This window comes from Rattus norvegicus, chromosome 15, assembly GCF_021556685.1.
Source record: "Rattus norvegicus strain SHRSP/BbbUtx chromosome 15, alternate assembly SHRSP_T2T, whole genome shotgun sequence".
NCBI lineage: Eukaryota > Metazoa > Chordata > Mammalia > Rodentia > Muridae > Rattus > Rattus norvegicus.
The window spans coordinates 13,722,017-13,749,942 of record NC_141548.1 but is presented as its reverse complement, the minus strand read 5'-3'; the positions used below and the strand labels follow the sequence as shown (position 1 = coordinate 13,749,942).

Below are 27,926 nucleotides of genomic sequence, written 5' to 3'. Positions count from 1 at the left end.
CCTTGCTAATTTGTATCTCTTTGATCTCCTTTTGTTGTCTGATTGTTCTGGCTAGGATTTTAAGTACTATATTGTATAGGTAGGGAGAGAATGTGCAGCCTTGTCTAGTCCCTGATTGTAGTGGGATTGCTTCAAGTTTCTCTCCATTTAGTTTGATGTTGGCTACTAGTTTGCTGTATATTACTTTTACTATATTTAGGTCTGGGCCTTGAATTTCTGATCTTTCCAAGACTTTTAACATGAAGGGGCATTGAATTCTTTCAAATGCTTTCTCAGCATCTAATGAGATGATCATATGGTTTTTATATTTGAGTTTGTTTATAGAGTGGACTAGGTTGATGGATTTCTGTATATTGAACCATCCCTGCATCCCTGGGATGAAGTCTAGTTGATCATGATGGCTGAACATTTTGATGTGTTCTTGTATTCAGTTTGTAAGAATTTTATTGATTATTTTTGCATCAATATTCGTAAAGGAAATTGGTCTGAAGTTCTCTTTCTTTGTTGGGTCTTTGTGTGTTTTAGGTATAAGCATAAGTGTGGCTTCATAGAAGCAATTGGATAGTGTTCCTTCTGTTTTTATCTTGTGGAATAGTTTGGACAGTATTGGTATTAGGTCTTCTATGAAGGTCTAAGAGAATTCTGCACTAAGCCCATCTGGTCCTGGGTTTTTTTTTTTTTTTAGTTTGGAGAGTTTTAATGACTGCTTCATTTGGGACTGTTTAGATAGTTTATCTGATCATGATTTAACTTTGGTACCTGGTATCTGTCTTGAAAATTTTCCATTTCATCCAGATTTTCCAGTTTTGTTGAGTATAGACTTTTTGTGGTAGGATCTGATGAATTTTTTTAGATTTCCTCAGTTTTTCTTGTTATGTTTCCCTTTTAATTTCTGATTTTGTTAATTCGGATACTCTCTCTGTGCCTTCTGGTTAGTCTGGCTAAGGCTTTATCTATCTTGTTGATTTTTTCAAAGAACCAGCTCCTGGTTTTGTTGATTCTTTGTCTAGTTTTTTTTTTTTTTTTGTTGTTGTTGTTTCTACTTGGTTGATTTCAGCCCTGAGTTTGATTATTTCCTGCCATCTACTCCTTTTAGGTGTATTTGCTTCTTTTTGTTCTAGAGCTTTTAGGGGTGCTGTCAAGCTGATAGTGTATGCTCTCTCCAGTTTCTTTTTGGAGGCACTGAGAGCTATGAGTTTTTCTTTTACTACTGCTTTCATTGTGTCCCACAAGATTGAGGAGGTTGTGCTTTCGTTTTCATTAAATTGTAAAAAGTCTTTAATTTCTTTCTTTATTTCTTCCTTGCCCAAGTTATCATTGAGTGGAGCATTGTTCAGCTTCTATGCATATGTGGATTTTCTGTAATTTTTGTTGTTATTGAAGGTCAGTTTTAGTTCATGGTGATCTGATAAGATGCATGGGATTATTTCAATCTTCTTGTATTTGTTAAGGCCCATTTTGTGACTGATTATATGGTCAATTCTGTAGAGGGTACCCTGAGGTGCTAGAAGAAGGTATATTTTTTTTTTTGTTTTAGGATGAAATGTTCTATACATACCTGTTAAATCCATTTGGTTCATAACTTAGTTTCTCTGTGCTTCAGTTTATTTTCTGTTTCCATGATGAGAGTGGGGTATTGAAGTCTCCCACTATTATTGTGTGAGGTGCAATGTGTCATTTGAGCTTTAGTAAGGTTTCTTTTATGAATGTAGGTGCCCTTGCGTTTCGAGCATAGATATTCAGAATTGAGAGTTTATCTTGGTGGATTTTTCCTTTGACAAGTATGAAGTGGCCTTCCTTATCTTTTTTGGTGACTTTTGGCTGAAAGTTGATTCTATTAAATATTAGAATGGTTCATGCAGCTTTTTTCTTGGAACCATTTGATTGGAAAATTATTTTCCAGCCTTTTACTCTGAGCTAATGTTTGTCTTTGCCATTGAGGTGTGTTTCCTTATTCATCTCTCCATGGCTGGGGAGATGGTTCTTTTTCTGTAACCAGTCTGTTAGTCTATGTCTTTTTAATGGGAAATTGAGTCCATTCATGTTGAGAGATATTAGGGACCAATGATTTTTGTTTTCTGTTATTTTTGTTGTTAGATGTGGAATTATGTTTGTGTGGCTATCTTACTTTGGGCTAGTTGAAAGAAGATTACTTTCTTGCTTTTATTTTTAAGTTATTAGTGAATGTGTGTTAGAGAGAAGACTCTTTCACGTGAGTGCATGGCTCTTACGACCAGAAGAGGATGTCAGATCCTCTGGAGCTAAAGTTTCACATGGTTGTGAGCTCCTTGGTGTGGTACTAGGAGTGGAATTTAGGTCCTTTGGAAGAGAAGCTTGCTCTGTTAACCACTGAGGTGTCTGCAGCCCCCTCATTATGGCAATTCCATGTGTGTGTGTGTGTGTGTGTGTGTGTGTGTGTGTGAATATGTGTGAGTGTGTGTGTGTTTGTGTGTGTGTATGTGTGTGGTGTGTGAGTGTGTGAGAATGTGTGAGTGTGTTTGTGTGTATATGTGTTTGTGTGAGTGTGTGAGAATGTGTGTGAGTGTGTTTGTGTGTGTGTATGTGTGTGTGTATTTATGATAATATTCACCTCTATTTTATTCTGTTACCTTATACTTCATGCCTCTTTTTCTCCCTCTTTCCCTCTTTCTCCAGTTTTGATGATCCTAACAAATTTCTTCAGGGTTGCTTACAGGCTCCTGGATAAGAGTGGGGTGTTGTTTACTGGAGTATAGGTTCTCTACCAGTGTCTATATGGAAGAAAATCTCTCCTTTTCTAAGAAACCATTACCTGTCTATAGATATTCAGAGACATGAGGTTTCTTGAGAATATTCCCTTCCTTTATCTATCTCTCTCTGCATAGGTTGATGGGGAAGAGCTAATGTTCCCTTATTCCTACGTTAACAGGATGTTGGGAAATCCAGTCTTGCACTGGTCCTGTGCTAACAATTACAGTAGCGACGAGCTCAAGAGCACAAACAAGATGTCTAGGGAGCTGAACATGACTTTGTATGGTTGGGGAGATGATTCTATTAACATGACTTTGCCCACATAAAAATCCAGGTGCCATTACACATGCTCACACCCCCTTGCGACCCTGGCACTGGGGCTGGAGATAGATTTTTGCCAAGGTATATTTTCTGGTCATCTATCTTAGCCAAAAGTCCAAGAGCTTCCAGTTCAGTGAGAGAACCTATCTCACGGCAATGGGACAATGAGTAGTGGGAACCTGATGCTCTACTTGGCTGACTAGATAGCATAAACTTATACTGTCTGGACTCTCAAGACTTGTGACTGAGTACTTTTGGATCACACTGTCAGCCATTCTGTCCTCTCTTCCAAACTCAGCAGGAAAACTGGCAAAATGGCTACTAATGGCACAGGGTGCAGCCTCTCTTCCTCACCAGTTTACATGCAGTTATAATGAGATGGCATTTTCTGTTTAAGCACTATTCATGGGAATGAAATGTTTCCATAGTATGTTTATATTAAAGTTATGACTGTTGAATGACATACAAGCTTCTCCAGAGAAATGCATTGTTTATCATGCACCCCTTGGCTGTATGACAAGGCCAGCCTAGTGGACCTCACAGGCAGTGGAAAGGCCTGCAGGAGATCAGGGTCTTGTCTGTATTCTGGGCTCCATATAGAGGAAGTATATGTTAAAAGGACTGTATCTGATAAGATTAATTGCTGGAACAACTTCTAGGGATATCGATGTTAGACTGGTTTATTTTCTCCTACTAATTTCATTCCCATTTTTTTTTTTACTAACCAAGAGTAAAAGCTATAATCTTAATATTTCAGTTACTAACTGGCTGGGTAGTGCTATTCTTAGGGATTTCTGGGTAATGGACAATGATTAACAACAGAACACATCGAATCTCCTTCTGCTCACTTAGAAGTTTGATTATTCTTCAGAGCTGTCTGAGAATGACACCAGGGTTACCCTGCATTAAAAGTGCTTAGCTCCTCAATCTGGTACCTGGTTTGATTCTTTTGAGGAGCTGACAAATTGCCTTCCAAAGTGCTGTACCATTTGGTTCTACCAGCGATGTGTGAAGGCCCCAATGTCCTATTGCTCAAGCCTGCTGTTGCCACCAGTCCTTTGAGTGTCATGCAGCACCTTTAGCTGGCTTTCCTCTGTGACTAGTGACATTGACTGTCTCCCCATTAGTGTTTCCTGAATGTCTTTATTATTGATATGTAGCAACTTTTGCTTTTTTTCTGCATAACAGACTCATATCATGATGGTACATGTGTTCTGTTTTGTAGATTTTCTTCATACTGTTTTTTTATTTTTAATTATGATAAATTCTAACTAACAGCTTTGGTTGCTTATACTAAGGGAATTGAAAATCAGAGACTCAGAACTGTTTTCTTCTGTGAGTATTACCTGCTTACCTCTTTCAGTCATGTCTGTGACTAGTGTAGAATTAACATTTTATACGGCATGAGGGAGGTTCACTTCACTCTTTTGCCTGCGGTTATCTAGTCCCAGCAACACGACTATTATCTCTATGTTGGGTTGTTTTGGCATCTCAGTCACTTTTTTGTTGCTCTGATGAGACACCATGACCATGACAACTTACAGAAGAGTTCAATTGAGGGTGAGTTCATCACCATCAAGGTAGGGAGCAACCACTGAAGGAGAAGTTAAGAGGTCACATATCAGGGAACAACTATGATTCAGACAGAGCCAAATGACAACAACTTGTGATACCTTAAAACTCACCCCTAGTGCCACACCTCCTCCAACAAAGCCACACCTCCTAATCCTTCCCAAACAGTGCCACCAACTGGGAACCATCATTCACATACATGAGCCTATGTGGGTCCTTCTCATTCAAACCGTCACAGCATCTCTGGCAGACAGATCATCTAATGGCTGTTACCATCTACCACTTTGGCTCCAGTGCCAGGAGTAGGTATGGTGAAAGATGTCACTGGGCTTTTGTTGGGCTTTCCCCAGTGCCTAGTGAAGTTGAATAACTGTTTTCTCCATTCAAATTTCTGTGTGTTTTATATTACTGAGATTTTAGGTTTGACTCAGTCTTATCTCATCTACTCTTATGTGTGCTCTATAGTGCCAATGACTGTAGCTTTGTAGTATGTTTTAATAGCAGTGTGCAAAAGCCCTTTAACTTTGTTTTTATTTTTCAAGAGTTTTGTCTACTCCACATTCCATTGTTTTCATATGTGTTTTAGGATCAGTATACCACTTTTCACAAAAGTCAGGTGTCTTAAATGGTAGAAGAGTAATCCAGGTTCCAAGAGTCCACACCTGTGATTATGTTGTCCAACAGTGAAGGGGGATTAAGGTAGAAGATGGATTTGAGAGTTCACAGTGAAGTGGAAGGTAGCTTTCCACACAGAGAATGAGGCAGAAGAAGTAGGAGGGTGAGTACCAGAAGGAGGCCAGGTTGCAGCTGCTGACATCTAGTCTCAGCCAAAGAACATGCCACTCTCTAGAACCTTAAAGAGCAGGACAATGGAACTCCCAAGAGTCTTCAGAAAGAAACACAATTATACCAAACACAACTTTAACCCAACAAGAACCACTGTAGAATAATCTAACTATAAATTTGCCGTATGCTTCTAAAGATCTGAGTCATAGGACCTAGCGAAAACCACACAGCTGTTTATGCAATAGCAAGTCATTAAAGTTGTCCATACAAGATTATTTTCTACATCCTTAGACTTTAAAAAGGTTTTTAAAGATGATGTTAGATTTTTCAGCATATACATCACATTTTTTCATAACCCATTGTCTCTTTTAACTTATTTTTTGATCTATTGATTGCATAGGGGTATTTTCTTTAATTTGTATCTTTTCTAAATTTTATTACAAAGCATTTACCAAAACATGTTTTGTATTTATAAGAGACTTATATATTTTCTCTGCATTGGGGACAGAGATTTATTAGAACAGCTAGCTCACTGTGCTGTGTTAATGGGGTAAGAAGGAGGCACAGGCTGCTGAGAGTTCCCCTGTGGCTGTCACTGAATCCTCAACTGACTTCCATTTGACCTCCTTTTGGCTTCACTGTCTCTGTGTTTTAAAGATCTGGATTTGGGAACTGAGAGAGATGTACCAAGAGTTTAGGAAATACAGCATTCTCCAGGCATGTGCTTATATCATACTGGCCAATATCTTATTGCCAAAAGCAACTCACATGATGAAACCTAGACATAATATAGAAGGGACTCCTAACAGCACACAGACAAATCAAGCTGTGTTCTTTTCAGAACACTAAGTAACTGTTTGTCATACCTGACATGTAAGTGTGTTATAAATTCATCAAAAAGTATGTGCTTTGTTTTCAGACCAGTGTTCAATATGCATGTATTCAGCTATACATATTAAAAAGTTATTCAGAAACAACAAGCACTATTCCTTAATATCTCCTAACATCAATGGACTCAATTCCCCAATAAAAAGATATAGACTAACAGACTGGATACAGAAAGAGAACCCAGCATTTTGCTGCATACAAGACACACACCTCAGGGACAAAGACAGACACTATCTCAGAGTAAAAGGCTGGAAAACAATTTTATAAGCAAATGGTCCCAAGAAGCAAGCTGGTGTAGCTGTTCTAGTATTGAATAAAATAGACTTTCAACCAAAAGTTATCAAAAATGATAAGGAAGGACACTTGATTTTCTTCAAAGGAAAAATCCACCAGGATGAACTTTCAGTTCTGAATAAATATACTCCAAATGCAAGGGCACCTACATTCATGAAAGAAACCTTACTAAAGCTCAAAGCATACATTGAAACCCACACAATAATAGTAGGATACTTCAACACCCTACTCTCATCAATGAACAGATAATGGAAACAGAAACTAAACAGAGACATGGAGAAACTAACAGAAGTTGTGAACCAAATGAACTTAATAGATATTTATAGAACATTTCACATAAAAAAGAATATACTTTCTTCATAGTACCTCATGGTACCTTCTCCAGAAATGACCATATAATTGGTCACATAACAGGCCTCAACAGATACAAGGAGATTGAAATAATCCCATGCATTCTATCAAATAACCACAGACTAAAGCTGGTCTTCAATAACAAAGAAAACATCAGAAAGCCCACATACACGTGGAAACTGAACAATGCTCTACTCAATGACAACCTGGTCAAGGAAGAAATAAAGAAAGAAATTAAAGACTTTTTAGAATTTAATGAAAATGAAGGCACAACATACCCAAACTTATGGGACACAATAAAAGCAGTGCTAAGAGGAAAACTCATAGCTCTCAGTGCCTCTAAAAGGAAACTGGAGAGAACATGCATTAATAACTTGACAGCACACCTAAAAGTTCTAGAACAAAAAGAAGTACATACACCCAAGAGGAGTAGACAGCAGGAAATAATCAAACTCAGGGCTGAAATCAACCAAGTAGAAACAAAAAGAACTATACAAAGAATCAACAAAACCAGTATCTGGTTCTTTGAGAAAATCAACAAGACAGATAAACCCTTAGCCAAACTAACTAGAGGGCACACAGAGAGTATCCAGTTTAACAAAATCAGAAATAAAAAGGAAAACATAAAAAGAGAAACTGAGGAAATCCAAAAAATCATCACATCCTACCACAAAAGCCTATACTCAACAAAACTGAAAGATCTGGATGAAATGGACAATTTTCTAGACAGATACCAGGTACCAAAGTTACATGATGATCAGATAAACCATCTAACAGTCCCATAACTCCTAAAGAAATAAAAGCAGCCATTAAAAGTCTTCCAACCAACCAACCAACAAATAAATCAACAACCAAAAAAATCTCCCAACCCAGGACCAGATGGGTTCAGTGCTGAATTCTGTCAGAACTTCATAGAAGACCTCATATCAATACTGTCCAAACTATTCCACAAAATAGAAACAAGTAAAATTACCTGAGGTGCAATCCACAGAAAGCTAAACAAGAAGGATGACCAAAATGTGAATGCTTCTACCCCTTCTTAAAAGAGGGAACAAAAATATCCTTTGGAGGGGATATGGAGGCAAAGGTTAGAGAAGAGACTGAAGGAACAGCCATTTAGAGCCTGTCCCATATATGTCCCATATATACACAGCCACCAAAACTAGATAAGATTGATGAAGCTAAAAAGTGTATGCTGAAAGGGACCAGATATAGATCTCTCCTGAGACACATCCAGAGCATGTCGAATCCAGAGTTAGTGCTAGTAGCAAATCACTGAACTGAGAACAGGACTCACTTTGGGGGAATCAGAGGAAGGATTGAAAGAGCTGAAGGGGCTTGCAACCCCTTTAAGAGGAACAATGCCAACCAACCAGAGCTTCCAGGGACTGAACCACTGCCCAAAGACTGTATGTGGACTGGCCCAGGGCTCCAACTACATATGTAGCAGAGAATAGCCTTGTTTGGGCACCAGTGGAAGGGGAAGTCCTTGGTCCTGCCAAGTTTGGACCCCCAGTGCAGGGGAATGTCAGAGGGGGGGGTGGTAAGAGGGGTGGATGGGGGGGAACACCTGTATGAGGGAGGAAGAGGGGTGAGGGCTTATGAACAGAAAACTGGAAAAGGGAATAACATTTGAAATGTAAATAAAGAAATACATCTAATAAAAAATACAAAAAAGGGCTACAGATCTACCAAAGAATTCTCAACTGAGGAATATTGAATGGCTGAGAAGCACCTAAAGAAATGTTCAAAATCCTTAGTCTTCAGGGAAATGTAAATCAAAACTATCCGAGATTCCACCTCAAACCAGTTGGAATGTCTAAGATCAAAAACTCAGGTGACAGCAGATGCTGGCGAGGATGAGGAGAAAGAGGAACACTCCTCCATTGTTGGTGGGATTGCAGACTGGTACACCCACTTTGGAAATCAGTCTGGAGGTTCCTCAGAAAATTGGACATTGAACTGCCTGAGGACCCAGCTATACCTCTCTTGGGCATATACCCAAAAGATGCCCCAACATATAACAAAGTCACATGCTCCACTATGTTCATAGCAGCCTTATTTATAATAGCCAGAAGCTGGAAAGAACCCAGATGCCCTTCAACAGAGGAATGGATACAGAAAATGTGGTACATCTACACAATGGAGTACTACTCAGCTATCAAAAACAATGAGTTTATGAAATTCATAGGCAAATGGATGGAACTAGAAAATATCCTGAGTGAGGTAACCCAATAACACATGGTATGGACTCACTGATAAGTGGATATTAGCCCAAAAGTTCGAATTACCCAAGATACAATCCACAGACCACATGAAGCTCAAAAGGATGACCAATGTGTGGATGCTTCATAGGAAGAAATACGAGACAAAGTTTGGAGTAGAGACTGAAGGAAAGGCCATCCAGAGACTGCCTCATCTGGGGATCCATCCCATATACGTACAGCCACCAAACCCAGACAATATTGCTGATGCCAAGAAGTTCATGCTGACAGGAGCCTGATATAGCTGTCTCCTGAGAGGCTCTGCCGAGCGTGACAAATACAGAGGCAAATGCTAACAGTCACCCCTTGAACTGAGAATGAGGTCCCCATTACAGGAGTTAGAAAGAGGATTGAAGGAACTGAAGGAGTTTGCAACCCCATAGGAACAACAATACCAACCAACCAGAGCTCCTAGGGACTAAACCACCATCCAAATATTGCAGATGGACAGACCCATGGTTCCAGCTGTATATGTAGCAGCGGATGGCCTTGTTGGGCACCAATGGGAGGAGAAGCCCTTTGTTCTGCCAAGGCTGGACTCCCCAGTGGAGGGGAATGTCAGTTCAGGGATGTTGGAGGTGGTATGGATGGAGGAACACTGTTATAGAAGAAGGGGTAGGAGGATGGGATAGGTGGTTAATGGACAGGAAACTGGGAAAGCGGATAACATTTGTAATGTCAATAAAAAGAAATCTAGTAAAAAAAGAAAAGTTATTCAAATCTGCTGTAGCTTCATTTATGTAAAGGATGCATTATGTTTTATTACCATATGGTATTAAAAGTCCTTTTTTACTTAAAAATAGTAAATTAGTTTGTATAGTCGTTTCTACTTCTGTGGAGTTTTATGTAAGTAAGCATCCTAACTCTGACCTTGCCCCTCCCCCAGTAACATGGCTGCTGTGCTCAGGATTTTGTTTCCTTGTCCTGAATGCTGTATCGTGCTGTTATGGTCGATTATTATTTTCGTTGCCATCCTCAGTCACCTTAATTTTTTTGTGTTGAATTCATAATGACCCTGCCTGTCTCACCTGTCTCATTGTTTAAGAACATCTGTCCTGGGCAACTTCTCTTTCCAAAAGCTCACCGAGCTCTTCTTTCTCCTTTATTTTTTATCCAGCGAGGCGATCATCTCTAAAGTCCCCTAGGCAATGCACAGCTGGCATTCTAAGTCCATCTTTTATCTCTTTGTCTCTCTACCATTTTAAGTATTTAAGAAAAGGCAGAGGTAAAAATCACTTTAGTAAAGATATCCTAGGCCTTATATTTTAAACAGTATTCCATTTTCCAGCTCCAGAAAGCTGCCCCATCCCTGGGTATCACCATATCCAGCCACACAGAACCTTGACCATTACTGTAGAGTTTCCTCCAGCCACACAGAGCCTTGACCATCACTCTAGTGTTCTCTCCAGCCACATAGACCCTTAGCCATCCCTGTCCCCTCCAGCCACACAGAGCCCCCACTACAGAAGCAGGGTAAATCTGGAGCTAAGTAAAGTGCTTTGTTCCCTTCTATGCTGAAACCCCCAGTAAGTGCACCGAAAGACAGAACAGGGGATTGCTTTCTCCAAGCTGAGTGGTGGTCACATTGCTGTAGGGAGGTTAGGCATATGAAAAATTCTGCCCTGTAGGCAGTGGTCTCTTAGACCAGTGGTCCTCAACCTTCCTGGTGTTGTGGTCCTTTAGTAAGTTCCTCATTTGTGGTGACCCCCGACCATAGAAGTGTTTTCATTGTTACATCTTAGCTGTAATTCTACTATAGTTAAAAATCATAATGTAAACATCTGATATATGACCTCTCCACAAGGGGTAGGGACCCACAGGTTGAGAACCACTGCGAGAGTCAGAGAACTGGGCATCTGCTTGTTTTTTAAACCATAGTTTCCAGTCAGGCTGGTAGAAATAGTAACTGTACACCAGAATGTCAGCAAAGCAGAGAAGTTTAATTTGTTGCTCAGACAGTCTCTATCTGTTGCCCAGACTGACCTTGAACTTGCGGTCCTCACGCTAGATCCTAGGCACTCTGTTCATCCCAAGAGCCACAGCCTCAGAAGAGAGCATCTTCTAACTGCCTCACAGATGAGTCACAGACACCAAGGAATGGCTTAAGGAAAGGCTCTTCCCAGTTTGTCTCCCGGTTCTGTTTCTATCTCACAATCTTAGGGAAATGGCTACAATGGCCCTTACCATGTAGCCTTGACACCATGTCGCCATTTTAGACTATTGCCAGTTGGTTTATCATTATCCAGTCAGTCAGGATAAAACAACACTCATATGCCTTGATGTCCTGAGTTTAAGGAGAAGTCTCAGATTTTTTCTCAGGGAAGCTAGGGGATGGGGTTTTCATCCTCTTCAAACCACGTGGCTTTTGTTGATAGTTCTCTGTAGATCAGCTTAGAGAATGGTTTACCAGCAGCTGGTGAGTTAGAATGAAGCCAGTGCGAGCAAACTGCACAGAGCACAGCCAGCATCTGCAGCTCTAGCCAGTGTCTCTTCCATGCCCCTCCAAGAAAGGAATGCTCATTTCTTGCTTTTGTCAGCCTCGTGGGACTGTGGAGTTTAGATCTAGTGTTTTCTGAACAGACACGGTAACCATTCAGTTTAAGGCATCCATTACCCGTCTTGTAGACTAAGAATTCCTGATTTGTTTAAAAAATAATAAAATGTATGTGTTAGCACTGTACCAGCTGGGTGCAATGGCGCACTCTGAAATCCTGCCACCTGGGTGGTTGAGGCAGGAGCATCCTCTGAGTTCAATGATAGCCTGAGCTATGTAGTCAGTTCCTGTTTTAAAAAGTCTTTCCGTTTTTAGGATTAAAAAAATATTTACTCATACCGCCTCCCTGCCAGTTTATGAGGCAAACTTTATATTTTAAAGTAGTCCATTTTCTTTATAGCAGTTCGTATACTTTTATGAACTTCTGTGTTAATTTCCTTAACTGGAATATGAATTCGCCAAGGCCAGGCCATGTGCAGGCCTTGCCTATCGCTGTGCAGCCAGGTCCAGTAGCAGTGTAAGTCATGTAGTACTCGTTCAGTAAAGATCTTCATTGACTAACTGAAAGGATGACCATCTGGAGAAGCTGAAACATGGCTGTGCCCTTAGAGTTTGTTGCAATGCACCCCTGCAGACCTGCATGGGAGAACCTGTTTTTCTCATAGGTGGTTCCTGACCTGGGTTACCAGGCAGTAGTTTTGAGGATGAGCATGCCTCTGGGAGGAGTTGGATGGAAGGAGTCATGAAGAAAGCCAGAGTTCAGGAGAAAGGTTGACCCAGTTGGAGCAGTGGAAAAGAGGTTACATCCTGATCCAAGCAGCTCGATGCCACTGTCACCACTAGCAACTTTTACATAGAACAGACAAAGTCCCTGACTGGGACCCTGGACTGTTTAAATTTCTCTACTTTATATTCTTGACTAGAGATGCAGTGTGACCACCTCTCTGAGCCCCACCCTTGTTGCTTATTGGCCATGACAGACTGTAACCTGCAAACCCTTTCTTTCTTAAGTCATTTTTACTAGAGATATTTTGTTTGTTTGTTTGTTTTTGTATTTTTGAGATAGGCTTTCTCTGTGTAGCCCAGGCTGTCCTGGAACTTGCTTTGTAGACCAGGATTGCCTTGAACTCAACAGAGACCTGCCAGCCTCTGCCTCCTAAGTCCTGGGATAAAGGTGTGTGTCATCAAACCTGGCTTAAAGTTGTTGTTGTTTTTTGTTTGTTTGTTTTTTTCACATCACAGCCACAAGAAAAGAAACCATGACACTTTCCCCCGATAAGGAGTTTGTATTTCAGAAACATTCAAGCGATGCCCAGCAAGCACATCCTGTCTATTTGATGGCAGCTGGCGTCTGTGAGCCCAGAGCAATATGATACCAGACTACAGACAATGGTGGCTCCTGGACAAGGCTGGAAAGACTGTTGGCACACAGAACACTGCTGCTATCACTGCTCCAGCCATGGGTCATGCCGGCATTACCACACTCCAGCTGTTCTCACTTCTCCTCCATGTCTCTTTCTCCTGTCCCCATGTGAAGGGCAGTGCTGTCCACTGAGTTGAGACAGAGACCTGGGAACCAAGAGGAAGGCGGAGGAGAGACCTTCCTATCTCACATTTAGTTTGTGTTAAGTTCAGCGGTTTCCAGGTGTCACCACAGTGGTGGAGGCCTACCTACTCCTCCACAGGGTGGTTCAGGGTGCCATTTGTCTTCTCCTCTGGTGGGACTCATAGTAAGTGGGGTCTCAAAAGAAAGAAGGAAGACATTTTTATATGCTTCTGACCCTGTTTTTAAAAAAAAAACTAAGCTTTGCCTTTCACCAGACACCCAAGTAATATGTTCTTTCTTTCCAGAAAACTCGTTCAGACTTCATCCTTCCCAGTCCCCCCAACTGCCTTCCTCATTGATTCTCATTGACTCACACCCCACCATGGTGGTTACCTTTGATCCGTTTCTCAGCAGCAGTTTATCTGTCTCACGCAAGTACAAACGGCCACCTAGACATTTGCGTGGATATAAATGTGCACATGTATACACAGCCACACACACAATTTAGGCTTTTTAAGTCACCTCGAGCTCTCCATAGGCTGCTTTCTAGTCCAAATTAAGCACATATGCCAATAGGTAACAGTTCTCATGTCACCTTGGTTAGATTATACACTCACGGTGCAGGGGAAGCTTGGTCTCCATGGCTGCCTTAATACAGATTCCTTGTCTCCTTTGTAGAAGCTCTGTGTTCTTTCCAAATGTGTGATTTGGTGTCCTTCTTGGTTTATGGTGATATGTTTGTTTACTTTCCTTTAAAAAATATTTTATTTTTAATTATGTATATGTGTGTAAATCTATGTTTAGATAAGTGCAAGTCCCACAGAGGCCAAAAGAGAGTACTGGATCCTTTGGAGTTGGACTTATAAGGCAGTGGTGAGTGACCCAGTTTGGGTGCTGGGAAGCAGACATCTGCAAAACCAGCAAGCACTCTTTCCTGCTGGGACAGCGCTCTACCCCCGCCCCCATTTTCTTTCTTAAATGCAGTCAGGGAAGATAGGGGCATGAATCAATACTTGGAAACTAAATGCACTTTTTAATAGACTCAGAATTAATGCATCGAGTGGGTGTGATATCCCTTTTCCATGTTTTCCTGAAGGAAATATGAGCAGCTGAATTATTTCAATCGAGCGCTGAGTCTCCGAACGCTTAGCTCTTACTGTGTCTCAAGCACCTTCGGATCCTACATCAGTATTTCCAACACTTGTGAGGGAAACATTTTCTTTTATGCTGTCTCCAAGGACCACTTGTATGGTGCTGCATCACTACGGTGTCTGAGATATTTTCTCACTGACCATTTTCCAGGTTCCCTCTAAGTTCTAATTTCACGAACTCCTCAACTAATGATTTGTCTCAGCCCCATAATTCCTCTTCATATTCATCTTGAGCAGTCTGGTTCTTACAGGTATCTCTCCATCCGGTATAATCTTGCCTTCTGTGAAACAAACTGATGCCTGGAGGATATGAGTGTGAGTCGTTAGTGCGAGGTGGGGATACTGTGGGAGTTAGGAATCCACATGAGGAGCTCCAGTGGCGCAATCGGTTAGCGCGCGGTACTCATACAGGAATCCACATGAAACATCGAATCCAAGCATTGTGGTCAGAAGCCTTGAATGTTTCAGTTTGGGAACAAGCTTTTGGGACATACATGTGATAAGGTGACAAATGACAGTGGAGGTGGATAGAAAACAGGAATGCTTTCTCAGGAAGAAATGCAGAGGAGAAGCTGGTCAATCAGGGGCAATTGGAGATGCCTAGGGGGGCTGTCACGTAGCTGCCACAACTGGTCTATATCCCTGGGTAAACCTTAGGACAAGCCCTATAAATCCATGAGGCAAGGAAGGCTGTGGACATCAGGGCCCTCAGCTCTAGGCTGTAATAGAGCCAAGTCATTGAATCCATTGGTGTAGTCCGGCTGTCACTGTACCCCAGAGTTCCTGGTTTGTGACATAGCCTGGGAGTTGAACTTCTCTATGGTGTCCTGAACAGTAGAACTCAGTTCTAAGAGTTACCAGAAAGTACTTACTTAATTGCACACCTAGTATTAGGTTTCAGTGTGACATTTCAGTCATATTTTGTTTTTCCTGATTGTCTTCCTCCCTTTGTGCCCCTGTCCCTATCCTTTGACTTTGAGCAGCTTCCTGCTCATGTCCTATCACCTGTTCTATTACTGCCCCTGACCTGTCTGAACACCTTTTGTCCATCTTCTGATCCCTGGCTAAGTTTCATGTCCCATTGCTATGATAAGATGAGACAAAGACAACTTAGGGGAGAAATGTGCTCTCTGGAGGTGTCGAATGGATCAACCTTGCATTTGGAGAAAGCTCCTTGGTGTCTGAAGAAAATAGTCTAGAGCAGGAGAACTGCTCTGCTTTTAGGATGAGCCCTGGCTGTGTTTGGGTACAAATGGCCACTTGTTCCTTTTCCTTTAAACGACTTCCACTTGCTCTACATCCCACCAGCTTTGGGAGAGCATGTCTGTCCCCTCAAGGAGCTCTTTCCTATCCTAATTTCCAGGTAGGGGTCATGTTGCCTCCCAGTGCTGGTGCTACCCAGCACAGAGGAGTGAGGGCTTTCCCGTTCACATCTCCAGTTTTGTCTCTGCTGGTCTCTACTTGGAGATTCAAATACCAGGCATAATTTTCTTGAGAGCAAGCTCAGTCCCACTTTCTCCATCCTCCCCAACCCCGGCAGCTCCTGACCTTGTGCTTCACAGTTATAAGTTGTCAAGTAAGTTTTCTAAACCTAAAAAGAACCAAATCCACCATGGGGCCCTCCCCACCATCTGTTTATCCCGCCCCTCTCAGGTCCCCTGAAAACTTACCAGGTGGTAAGGAACAGTTGATACTGAGCCGGGGACTTGACTCTGTCTCTTCCCTTGGTGTGGGCTGTGGCGTGGGTGTGTGTGGTGTGGATGTGTGGTGGGGGGTGTGATGTGGGGGGTGTGATGTGGGGGGTGTGATGTGGGGTGTGTGGTGGGGGGTGTGATGTGGGGTGTGGGGGTGTGATGTGGGGGTGTGTGGGGTGTGATGTGGGGTATGGGGTGTGTGGTGTGAGGGGTGTCGTGTGGGGTGTGGGGTGTGGGGGTGTGGTGGGGTGGTGTGGGGGTGTGATGTGGGGGGTGTGGTATGGGAATATTGTGTGGGGGTATGGCGTGGGGATACTGTGTGGGGGTATGGCGTGGGGATACTGTGTGGGGGTATGGCGTGGGGATACTGTGTGGGGGTATGGCATCGGCAAGCCCAGCTGGGGTGATCTTTTAAATGGGTCAGGGCCAAATGTCTCAAGATGGCAGGCAGTTGGTTGACTCTGAGAGCAGTCGCTTACGACAAAGCCTTGTGTTGTTTCCACCACCTCCAAATAGTATCAGGCTGAGGAATAAGCTTTTAACACTCAAGCCTTTGAAGGGCACTTGAACTTGAACTTGTAGCAAGAGAGAACAAAACAGAACAAGTAAATGCATGTATGGGAAAGAGCGGGAATCGGGAGGGTGCTTGCCTCATTTCAGGTTAGGTCAGGAGGCTCCTGCTCCTTATTTGTGCTACTTGGAGAAGCACTGGTCTTTGCAGAAAGCCACTTCCAGAAACACAGAAGTCTGGCTGGGTGCGATTAAGTATTCCTATTTCAACATTATCTATCATAATCAATACATCAGTGTGTTCCAGAAATTCAGCATTATCATATGTGGTTCTTCAAAATGTTCACATTGAGGCTCTAACTGCCGATGTAGCCACGTTTGGACATGAGCCTGTTGTGCGGGCAGGCGAGCCTAATGGTCAGATCAGTGCCTTTCATCAAGCTGACACCAGAGGGACTGATTCCTTTCCCTCTGCACTGTAAGAGGATAAAGTGAGGAGGGTCTGTCTTCAAGGAAGGAATAGAGCCCTCCCTGGGGACTTGACCTGGCAGTCACTGTACTCATGCTCTTTCAAGGTTCCGGAGCCTTGAAGAAATAGCTATTGTTTGCTGTGGTCTACGGCACGTTGTTAACGGCATCCGACTCGGTTAGCAAGCTGCTTTATTTACTATGTTCTCAGACTGTCTCAGGCCCTGCCTCTGTTTCTCTGGGACGTACTTTGTTCATCATGAGTAGTTTTATTTGCATTTTCTGTTTTAATAATTTTATAGGTTTTCTGCCTTAGCCCAGAACCTGAAATGAGATCTGGTTTGTTTTAATGGCAGAAAAGGATCAAAAACTGAGGTTTGATGCTTTGTGGCCATTGCTGCTGGGCCCTGTGTTTCTGGGCCTTCACTGACTTGATATTTCTGTGCATACGACATCTGAACCTCCATGGAGCTAAACAGAGTTCCTTCTGTAGCCTCCAATCTTTTGGGGATGGACTGCCTCTATTAACTTCCCACCACATAGCTAACCAGGTTTTAGCCATGAGTTATTGCCTTATTTTATTCTAAGCCCTATACAGCTCCGGTGAAGTGATTGTACTTCTGTGGAAAACAATTTGATTAGTTCAACTTGAATGTGTGCTGCCTGGTTTTTACATTAGCGTGTTCAAAACCTTGGATGTTTCAAACATGTGCATGCTTTCTCGTGCAGGGTTCATAACAGTCTTCAGTCTTCTCCATGTTACTCATCAGGGTGTGTGCGAGTGTGTGTGTATGTGTGTGTGTGTATATGTGTGTGTATGTATGTATGTATGTATGAACATGTGTGCATGTGAGTGTATATGTATGTATGTATGTGTATATGAGTGTATGCATTTCTGTGTATATTCTGTATGTGTACATGTATGTATATAAGTGTGTATGTATGTGTATATGTGTGCATGTGTGTATGTGTATATGTACATATGCATGTATGTGTGTGTGTGTGTGTGTGTGTGTAATGAGCACAGTGAAACTTCAGCTGTTGAGCATCAGTGCTGTGGAAAAGAATCTACTCCCGTACATGAGGCTTTTAGCATGGGTCATCTCATTTTGTTCACTTAGTTTCATTAAGAAGAAAGTAAATTACTTAAAAACCATCATAATGTCCAGGTCTAGCATGCTTTGAAATTCGCCAAGGTACAACATTTGTTTTCCTCTCTCAGTGAGTAAATAAGAATTACTTGCAATTAGCAGCTTAATTGATTGTATATCAGCGAGGGAGCACTCGTGAAAAATTAAAATTGAAACAGTTTGTCTTTGTCTCTCAATTAAATTAAGCCTCCTTGTTTTTCTCTCGTTTTTGCCTTTACTCTCTGTGAAATTGCCCTTCTAGAGCAGATATGTGTGCTGCATTGTGCTTGTGTGTTGTATGGTGTGTATGTGTACATGTGGTGTGTATGTGTTGTGTGTGTGGTATGTGTGATGTGTAGTGTGGTATGATGTTTATATGTGGTGTGTGTGTGTGATGTGTGTGTGATGTTTGTATATGTTTATGTGTGTGTTTGTGTGATATGCGTGTGTGTATGTGTGATGTGTGGTATGGTATGATGTATGTTTATATGTGTGTGTGCTTGTATTTGTGTATGCGTGTGGTATATTGCAGTCTATGTATGGTTCAGACAAATGGTATTCCAGCCTCCTTTCTGATCAAGCTGGTTATGAATTATGCCTATTTGAATTATAGAATTTTTTAGTGTGGCTCCTCACCATATACCTAGCTCTACATTACTTTCACGTTCACATGAATATTTTATTGTGTTTGAAGAATAGCGTTTACAGTTTTACATGCTTAATTAAAGATGTTTTTAGTTTTTCTAAATACCTCCTATTTTTGTTGAATGTCATATAAGTTGAATGTGCATGGGTTGAGTCTTTAAGCAGTGCCCAGATTAGAATTCCTAACTTTTCTCCCTGTGTTTTTCATCTGTCCCTAACAAGAGATTGTTCTCTCTTTTATTAGATAGTACAGAAAGCATCACATTTGGGAAGGCACGAGGGATAGTTTATGAAAAAAGAAATTATCAGACAGAGGGGTCAGGGACATCACAAGAAAGCCCACAGAATCAACTAAGCAGGTCTCCTGGGGCCTCACCAGTACTGAACTAACACCCAGAGAGCCTGCCTGGGGCTGACTGACCAGGCCTCTGCATATATGCTGCAGTTGTGTAGCTTGGCCTTCTGGTGGGACTCCTAACAGTGGGAGCGGGGGCTGCCTGTGACTCTTTTGCCTTCCTTTGGGACCCCATTCCTCTTACTAGGTTGCTTCAGCCCACCTTAATAGGAGGGGAGGTGCAACTTGACATATCATGTTTGGTTGATATTCAAGGCGGGCTTACCTTTTTCTGAAGAGAAACAGAGGAAGAGTGGATGGCAGGGGAGAGAGGGGAGGAGGTAGAAGAGGAACTGGGAGGAGAGGAGGGAGGAGAAACCGTAGTTAGAATGTTAAAAAAATAAGAAAAAAACCCAAATTAAAGAAATCTTTTAGCAGAGTTTGACAAAGATTTAAGTCACTGACTTCCACTGACCCCAGTGGACCCTGAAATGCTCAGTGCAGCAAACACAAACTCTATCTGCTAGTTGTTTCCATCCCATTGGCCGCTTTTATCAAATTATCACCATAACACATGCGTGTGTGTCTTACTTGAGAGTCAGGGACACAGAAAAATGAATAACCATAAAAAAGTTAAGATTAAAGTTTGGATTAGCTTAGGCTATAAATGCTGATTACATGGGAGAATTAGAGGCAAGTAAGGTTGGTTTTTTTTTCTTTTTTGAATTTTTATTTACATTTCAAAATTTATTCCCTTTCCCAGTTTCCCAGACATAAGCCCCCTATCCCCTCCCCTCCTCTTCTTCTACAAGGGTGTTCCCTTCCACATCCACCCCCTTCCAGCCCCCACAACATTCCCCTACACTGGGAGTCCAACCTTGTCAGAACCAAGGGCTTCTCCTTCCTCTGTTACATACGAAGTTGGAGCCATGGGTTAGTCCATGTTTAGTTCCTGAGAATTCTGGTTGGTTGGCATTGTTGTTCTTATGCGGTTGCAAGCCCCTTCAGGTCTTTCAATCCTTTCTTTAATTCTTCCAACAGGGGTCGTGTCCTCAGTTCAGTGGTTTGCTGCTAGTATTTGCCTCTGTATTTGATGTGATCTGGCTGTGTCCCTAAGGAGAATTCTATATCTGGTTTATGTCAGCATGCACTTCTTTATTTTATTTTATTTTTTCCCCATCTTTATTAACTTGGGTATTTTTTATTTACATTTCGATTGTTATTCCCTTTCCCGGTTTCCGGGCCAACATCCCCCTAGCTCCTCCTCCTCCCCTTCTTTATGAATGCTCCCCTCCCCAACCTCCCCCCCATTACCACCCTCCCCCCAACAATCCCATTCACTGGGGGTTCAGTCGTGGCAAGACCAAGGGCTTCCCATTCCACTGGTGCTCATACTAGGCTACTCATTGCTACCTATGAGGTTGGAGCCCAGGGTAAGTCTATGTATAGTCTTTGGGTAGTGGCTTAGTCCCTGGAAGCTCTGGTTGGTTGGCATTGTTGTTCATATGGGGTCTCAAGCCCCTTCAAGCTCTTTCAGTCCTTTCTCTGAATCCTTCAGTCTCGTGGTTTGCTGCTGGCATTTGCCTATGTATTTGCCATATTCTGGCTGTGTCTCTTAGGAGAGATCTACATCCGGTTCCTGTCAGCCTGTACTTCTTTGCTTCATCCATCTTATCTAGTTTGGTGGCTGTATATGTATGGGCCACATGTGGAGCAGGCTCTGAATGGGCGTTCCTTCTGCCTCTGTTCTAAACTTTGCCTCCCTATTCCCTGCCAAGGGTATTCTTGTTCCCCTTTTAAAGAAGGAGTGAAGCATTGGCATTTTGATCATCCGTCTTGAGTTTCATGTGTTCTGTGCATCTAGGGTAATTCGAGCATTTGGGCTAGTATCCACTTATCAATGAGTGCATACCATGTGTGTTTTTCTGTGATTGGGTTAGCTCACTCAGGATGATATTTTCCAGTTCCAACCATTTGCCTACGAATTTCATAAAGTCGTTTTTGATAGCTGAGTAATATTCCATTGTGTAGATGTACCACATTTTCTGTATCCATTCCTCTGTTGAAGGGCATCTGGGTTCTTTCCAGCTTCTGGCTATTATAAATAAGGCTGCTATGAACATAGTGGAGCATGTGTCTTTGTTATATGTTGGGGCATCTTTTGGGTATATGCCCAAGAGAGGTATAGCTGGGTCCTCAGGTAGTTCAATGTCCAATTTTCTGAGGAACCTCCAGACTGATTTCCAGAATGGTTGTACCAGTCTGCAATCCCACCAACAATGGAGGAGTGTTCCTCTTTCTCCACATCCTCACCAGCATCTGCTGTCACCTGAGTTTTTGATCTTAGCCATTCTGACTGGTGTGAGGTAGAATCTCAGGGTTGTTTTGATTTGCATTTCCCTTATGACTAAAGATGTTGAACATTTCTTTAGGTGTTTCTCAGCCATTTGGCATTCCTCAGCTGTGAATTCTTTGTTTAGTTCTGAACACCATTTTTTAATAGGGTTATTTGTCTCCTTGAAGTCTAACTTCTTGAGTTCTTTGTATATTTTGGATATAAGCCCTCTATCAGTTGCAGGATTGGTAAAGATCTTTCCCCAATCTGTTGGTTGCCCTTTTGTCCTAACAACAGTATCCCTTGCCTTACAGAAGCTTTGCAGTTTTATGAGATCCCATTTGTTGATTCTTGATCTTAGAGCATAAGCCATTGGTGTTTTGTTCAGGAAATTTTCTCCAGTGCCCATGTGTTCGACATTCTTCCCCAACTTTTCTTCTATTAGTTTGAGTGTATCTGGTTTGATGTGAAGGTCCTTGATCCACTTGGACCTAAGCTTTGTACAGGGTGATAAGCATGGATCAATCTGCATTCTTCTACTCTTCTACATGCTGACCTCCAGTTGAACCAGTACCATTTGCTGAAAATGCTATCTTTTTTCCATTGGATGGTTTTGGCTCCTTTGTCAAAAATCAAGTGCCCATAGGTGTGTGGGTTCATTTCTGGGTCTTCAATTCTATTCCACTGGTCTATCTGCCTGTCTCTGTACCAATACCATGCAGTTTTTTATCACTATTGCTCTGTAATACTGCTTGAGTTCAGGGATAGTGATTCCCCCAGAAGTCCTTTTATTATTGAGGATAGTTTTAGCTATCCTGGGTTTTTTGTTATTCCAGATGAATTGGCAAACTGTTCTGTCTAACTCTTTGAAGAATTGGATAGATATTTTGATGGGGATTGCATTGAATCTGTAGATCGCTTTTGGTAAAATGGCCATTTTTACTATATTAATCCTGCCAATCCATGAGCATGGGAGATCTTTCCATCTTCTAAGATCTTCTTCAATTTCTTTCTTCAGAGACTTGAAGTTCTTATCATACAGATCTTTCACTTGCTTGGTTAGAGTCACACCGAGGTATTTTATATTATTTGGGACTATTATAAAGGGTGTTGTTTCCCTAATTTCTTTCTCGGCTTGTTTCTCTTTTGTGTAGAGGAAGGCTACTGATTTATTTGAGTTAATTTTATACACAGCCACTTTGCTGAAGGTGTTTATCAGCTTTAGTAGTTCTCTGGTGGAACTTTTGGGATCACTTAAATATACTATCATATCATCTGCAAATAGTGATATTTTGACCTCTTCTTTTCTGATCTGTATCCCCTTGATCTCCTTTTGTTGTCTGATTGCTCTGGCTAGAACTTCAAGAACTATATTGAATAAGTATGGAGAGAGTGGGCAGCCTTGTCTAGTCCCTGATTTTAGTGGGATTGCTTCAAGTTTCTCTCCATTTAGTTTAATATTTGCTACTGGCTTGCTGTATGTGGCTTTTACTATGTTTAGGTATGGGCCTTGAATTCCTATTCTTTCCAGGACTTTTATCATGAAGGGATGTTGAATTTTGTTAAATGCTTTCTCAGCATCTAATGAAATGATCATGTGGTTTTGTTCTTTCAGTTTGTTTATATAATGGATCACGTTGATGGTTTTCCTTATATTAAACCATCCCTGCATGCCTGGGATGAAGCCTACTTGATCATGGTGGATGATTGTTTTCATTTGTTCTTGGATTAGGGTTGCAAGAATATTATTGAGTATTTTTGCGTCGACATTCATAAGGGAAATTGGTCTGAAGTTCTCTTTCTCTGTTGGGTCTTTGTGTGGTTTAGGTATAAGAGTAATTGTGGCTTCATAAAAAGAATTTGGCAGTCCTCCATCTGTTTCACTTTTGTGGAATAGTTTGGATAGTATTGGTATGACGTCTTCTATGAAGGTCTGATAGAATTCTGCACTGAACCCATCTGGACCTGGGCTCTTTTTGGTTGGGAGACTTTTAATGACTACTTCTATTTCACTAGGAGTTATGGGGTTGTTTAAATGGTTTGTCTCTTCCTGATTTAACTTCGGTACCTGGTATCTGTCTAGGAAATTGTCCATTTCCTACAGATTTTCAAGTTTTGTTGAATATAGGCTTTTGTAGTAGGATCTGATGATTTTTTGAATTTCCTCTGATTCTGTAGTCATGTCTCCCTTTTCACTTCTGATTTTGTTAATTTGGACACACTCTCTGTGTCCTCTGGTTAGTCTGGCTAAGGGTTTATCTATTTTGTTGATTTTCTCAAAGAACCAGCCTTTGGTTCTGTTGATTCTTTCTATGGTCCTTTTTGTTTCTACTTGGTTGATTTCAGCTCTGAGTTTGATTATTTCCTGCCTTCTACTCCTCCTGGGTTATTTGCTTCTTTTTGTTCTAGAGCTTTTAGGTGTGCTGTCAAGCTGCTGACATATGCTCTCTCCTGTTTCTTTCTGCAGGCACTCAGCGCTATGAGTTTTCCTCTTAGCACAGCTTTCATTGTGTCCCATAAGTTTGGGTATGTTGTACCTTCATTTTCATTAAATTCTAAGAAGTCTTTAATTTCTTTCTTTATTTCTTCCTTTATCAGGTTATCTTTTAGTAGAGCATTGTTCAACTTCCATGCATATGTGGGTGTTCTTCCCTTATTGTGATTGAAGACCAGTTTTAGGCCGTGGTGGTCTGATAGTACGCATGGGATTATTTCTATCTTTCTGTACCTGTTAAGGCTCGTTTTTTGACCAATTATATGGTCAATTTTGGAGAAAGTACCATGAGGAGCTGAGAATAAGGTATATCCTTTTGCTTTAGGATAGAATGTTCTATAAATATCCTTTAAGTCCATTTGGTTCATGACTTCTCTTAGTCTGTCTACATCTCTGTTTAATTTCTGTTTCCATGATCTGTCCATTGATGAGAGTGGGGTGTTGAAATCTCCTACTATTATTGTGTGAGGTGCAATGTGTGCTTTGAGCTTTAATAAGGTTTCTTTTATTAATGTAAGTGCCCTTGTATTTGGGGCATAGATATTTAGGATTGAGAGTTCATCTTGGTGGATTTTTCCTTTGATGAATATGAAGTGTCCTTCCTTATCTTTTTTGATGACTTTTAATTCAAAATTGATTTTATTTGGTATTAGAATGGCTACTCCAGCTTGCTTCTTCACACCCTTTGCTTGGAAAGTTGTTTTCCAGCCTTTCACTCTGAGGTAGTGTCTGTCTTTGTCTCTGAGGTGTGTTTCCTGTAGGCAGCAGAATGCAGGGTCCTCATTGCGTATCCAGTTTGTTAATCTGTGTCTTTTTATTGGGGAATTGAGGCCATTGATGTTGAGAGATATTAAGGAATAGTGATTATTGCTTCCTGTTATATTCATATTTGGATGTGAGGTTATGTTTGTGTGCTTTTTCTTCTCTTTGTTTTGTTGCCAAGACGATTAGCTTCTTGCTTCTTCTAGGGTATAGCTTGCCTCCTTATGTTGGGCTTTACTATTTATTATCCTGTGTAGGGCTGGATTTGTAGAAAGATATTGTGTAAATTTGGTTTTGTCATGGGACATCTTGGTTTCTCCATCTATGTTAATTGAGAGTTTTGCTGGATACAGTAACCTGGGCTGGCATTTGTGTTCTCTTAGGGTCTGTATGCCATCTGTCCAGGATCTTCTGGCTTTCATAGTCTCTAGTGAGAAGTCTGGTGTGATTCTGATAGGTCTGCCTTTATATGTTACTTGCCCTTTTTCTCTTACTGCTTTTAATATTCTTCCTTTGCTTTGTGCATTTGGTGTTTTGACTATTATGTGACAGAGGAGTTTCTTTTCTGGTCCAATCTATTTGGAGTTCTGTAGGCTTCTTGTATATTTATGGTCATCTCTTTCTTTAGGTTAGGGAAGTTTTCTTCTATGATTTTGTTGTAGATATTTACTGGGCCTTTGGGTTGGGAGTCTTCACTCTTTTCTATACCTATTATCCTTAGATTTGATCTTCTCATTGTGTCCTGAATTTCCTATATGTTTTGGGCCAGTAGCTTTTTCTGTTTTGCATTGTCTTTACAGTTGTGTCCATGATTTCTATGGAATCTTCTGCTCCTGAGATTCTCTCTTGTATCTCTTGTATTCTGTCCGTGATGCTTATATCTACAACTCCTTGTCTCTTCCTTTGGTTTTCTATATCCAGTGTTGTCTCCCTTTGTGTTTTTTTTATTGCTTCTATTTCTATTTTTAATTCCTTCAACTGTTTGATTGTGTTTTCCTGGAATTCTTTCAGGGATTTTTGTGATTCCTCTCTATCAGCTTCTACTTGTTTATTTATGTTTTCCTGAGTTTCTCTAAGTGAGTTCTTTATGTCTTTCTTGAAGTCCTCCATCATCATGATCAAATGTGATTTAAAATCTAGATCTTGTGTTTCTGGTGTGTTTGGATATTCTGTGTTTGCTTTGGTGGGAGAATTGGGCTCTGATGATGTTATGTAGCCTTGGTTTCTGTTGCTTGGGTTCATGTGCTTGCCTCTCACCATCAGGTCGTCTCTGGTGTTACCTTGTTCTGCCATTTCTGACAGTGGCTTGATTGTCCTTTAGGCCCGTGTGTCAGGAGTGCTGTAGACCTGTTTTCCTGTTTTCTTTCAGCCAGTTAGGGGAACAGAGTGCTCTGCTTTCAGGCCTGTAGTTGTTCCTGTCCACTGGCTTTCAGGTGCTCCTGTGGGCATGTGTCCGGTGTCCACCAGGCAGGTGGCTTGGAGCAGAGGTCTTATCTCTGGCCTCGGTCCTGAAGTCGCTCCTCAGGGCTGTGTTTCAGCTCTCCATGAGGGCAACAACCAGAAGGGCCTGCCCCTACTTCTTTTTCCCTGTGTGCAGGGGACCCTGATGGCACTAGGTGTTTTCCTCTAGAGTCAGAAATGTGGGCAGAGAGTAATCTCCTCTGGTTTCCCAGGCCTGCCTGCCCCTCTGAAGGTCTAGCTCTCCCTCTTATGGGATTTGGGTGCAGGGAGCTTTTTGACCAGGTCCATTCAGACATTCAGATCCGCGTGAAGTCTGGACCGCAGAGCTCCTGCAACTTGACTATCCTAACTTCATTCTTGATGGCAGGCCTTGGACTTGTCAGCCCCACGTACACATGTATATTAAACGATATCTTATGAACTCTTTGAGAATGTCATACAATGTAATTTGACATTCTTCTGCTCACCTCCTCCCATAACCACTTTCTCCCCCTCCTATCCCTTCCTATCCAACTCTGCTCACTCGCTCCTTCCTCCCTCCCTCCCTCCCTCCCTCCCTCCCTTCCTTCCTTCCTTCCTTTCTTGTCTTTCTTCATACAGTCTAGTTTAGAGAAAACAGACTCCATCTTTCCCAGTATCTATCAAATTCTAGTAGCTTCTTAGATTGTGCTGGGTTTTTGTGACCACCTTCCCCTTCTATGCTGAGATTTGTCTGTCTGGAGCTTACACAGGTCTAGTGTGTACTATTACAATTAATGTAAGTTATAAGTGCTTCTGCCCTCTTGTGTCTGGAAACAACTCTTTATTTAATGTTATTCATTGCCTCTGAGTCTTAGAATTTCCCTCTCTTCTGTGAAGATTCCTGTGGCTTCAGGGGGGAGGGGTGTAACCCGTATTTCTCATTTAGGGCCGAGCACCCCGTAATCTTTTATTATCTGTAGACTGACTCGTTGAGGGTGTCTGTGTTAAGTGCTGTCTCCTGCAAGGAGACACTTTACAAGAAGGGTTGAGAGAAGTTATGGGTACAGTGCAAAGTTGTTAGGAGACATTTTAATGTCCATTGATTTTTTTTTTTATATCAACACCACCAATTCGAAAACTGGACTTATTCTGGTACCAGTTCCTTTTCCATCCTGTACTATGTTGTAATAACATCCTTTATGTATTTCAGCCCAGAGGTCCTGAAGAGCGAGCCGTATGGAGAGAAGGCTGATGTCTGGGCTGCAGGCTGCATCCTTTATCAGATGGCGACTTTGAATCCTCCCTTCTGTAGCACCAACATGCTCTCCTTGGCTACTAAAGTATGCCATTGGGAACAAAGGGGCCTCCTGTTGCTAATAGCTATACCCTGTTCTTCATAAACCATTGTGACTTACCCCACTGTCTTTTAAAGCATGTACTGTTCAGTTTCCTACATGACCCATTCTGCCTTAAATATCTATTATTCTGCACATATAGTTCTACTTAGTTATATCAATTTATCATATAAAATTATAAAAAATGAATTTGTGATTACCGTTTCTTTGTGGTGATGGAGATGGAACCCAGGGCTTTCACATGCTAGGCAAGTGCTATCCTGCTGAGCTATGTCGCCAGCCCATGCATTAGGCCTACAAGCCACCATATAATGCCATCCCATCTATTACTTTATCATGAGCTTAAGATTGACTTTACTTCAGCTTGGAGAAAATGATTC

The 27,926-nt window shown here is 41.6% G+C and overlaps 1 protein-coding gene across 3 annotated transcripts in view; it reads left to right on the top strand.

Moving 5' to 3' along the window:
• Nek10 (NIMA-related kinase 10) overlaps window positions 1–27,926 on the top strand; it is a 213,123-nt gene that overhangs the window by 116,104 nt on the left and 69,093 nt on the right. For all 3 annotated transcript variants that reach the window (XM_087585528.1, NM_001433013.1, XM_087585529.1), the window contains 1 exon segment: window positions 27,402–27,531. In XM_087585528.1, coding sequence (XP_087441654.1) covers window positions 27,402–27,531 — 130 coding nt within the window.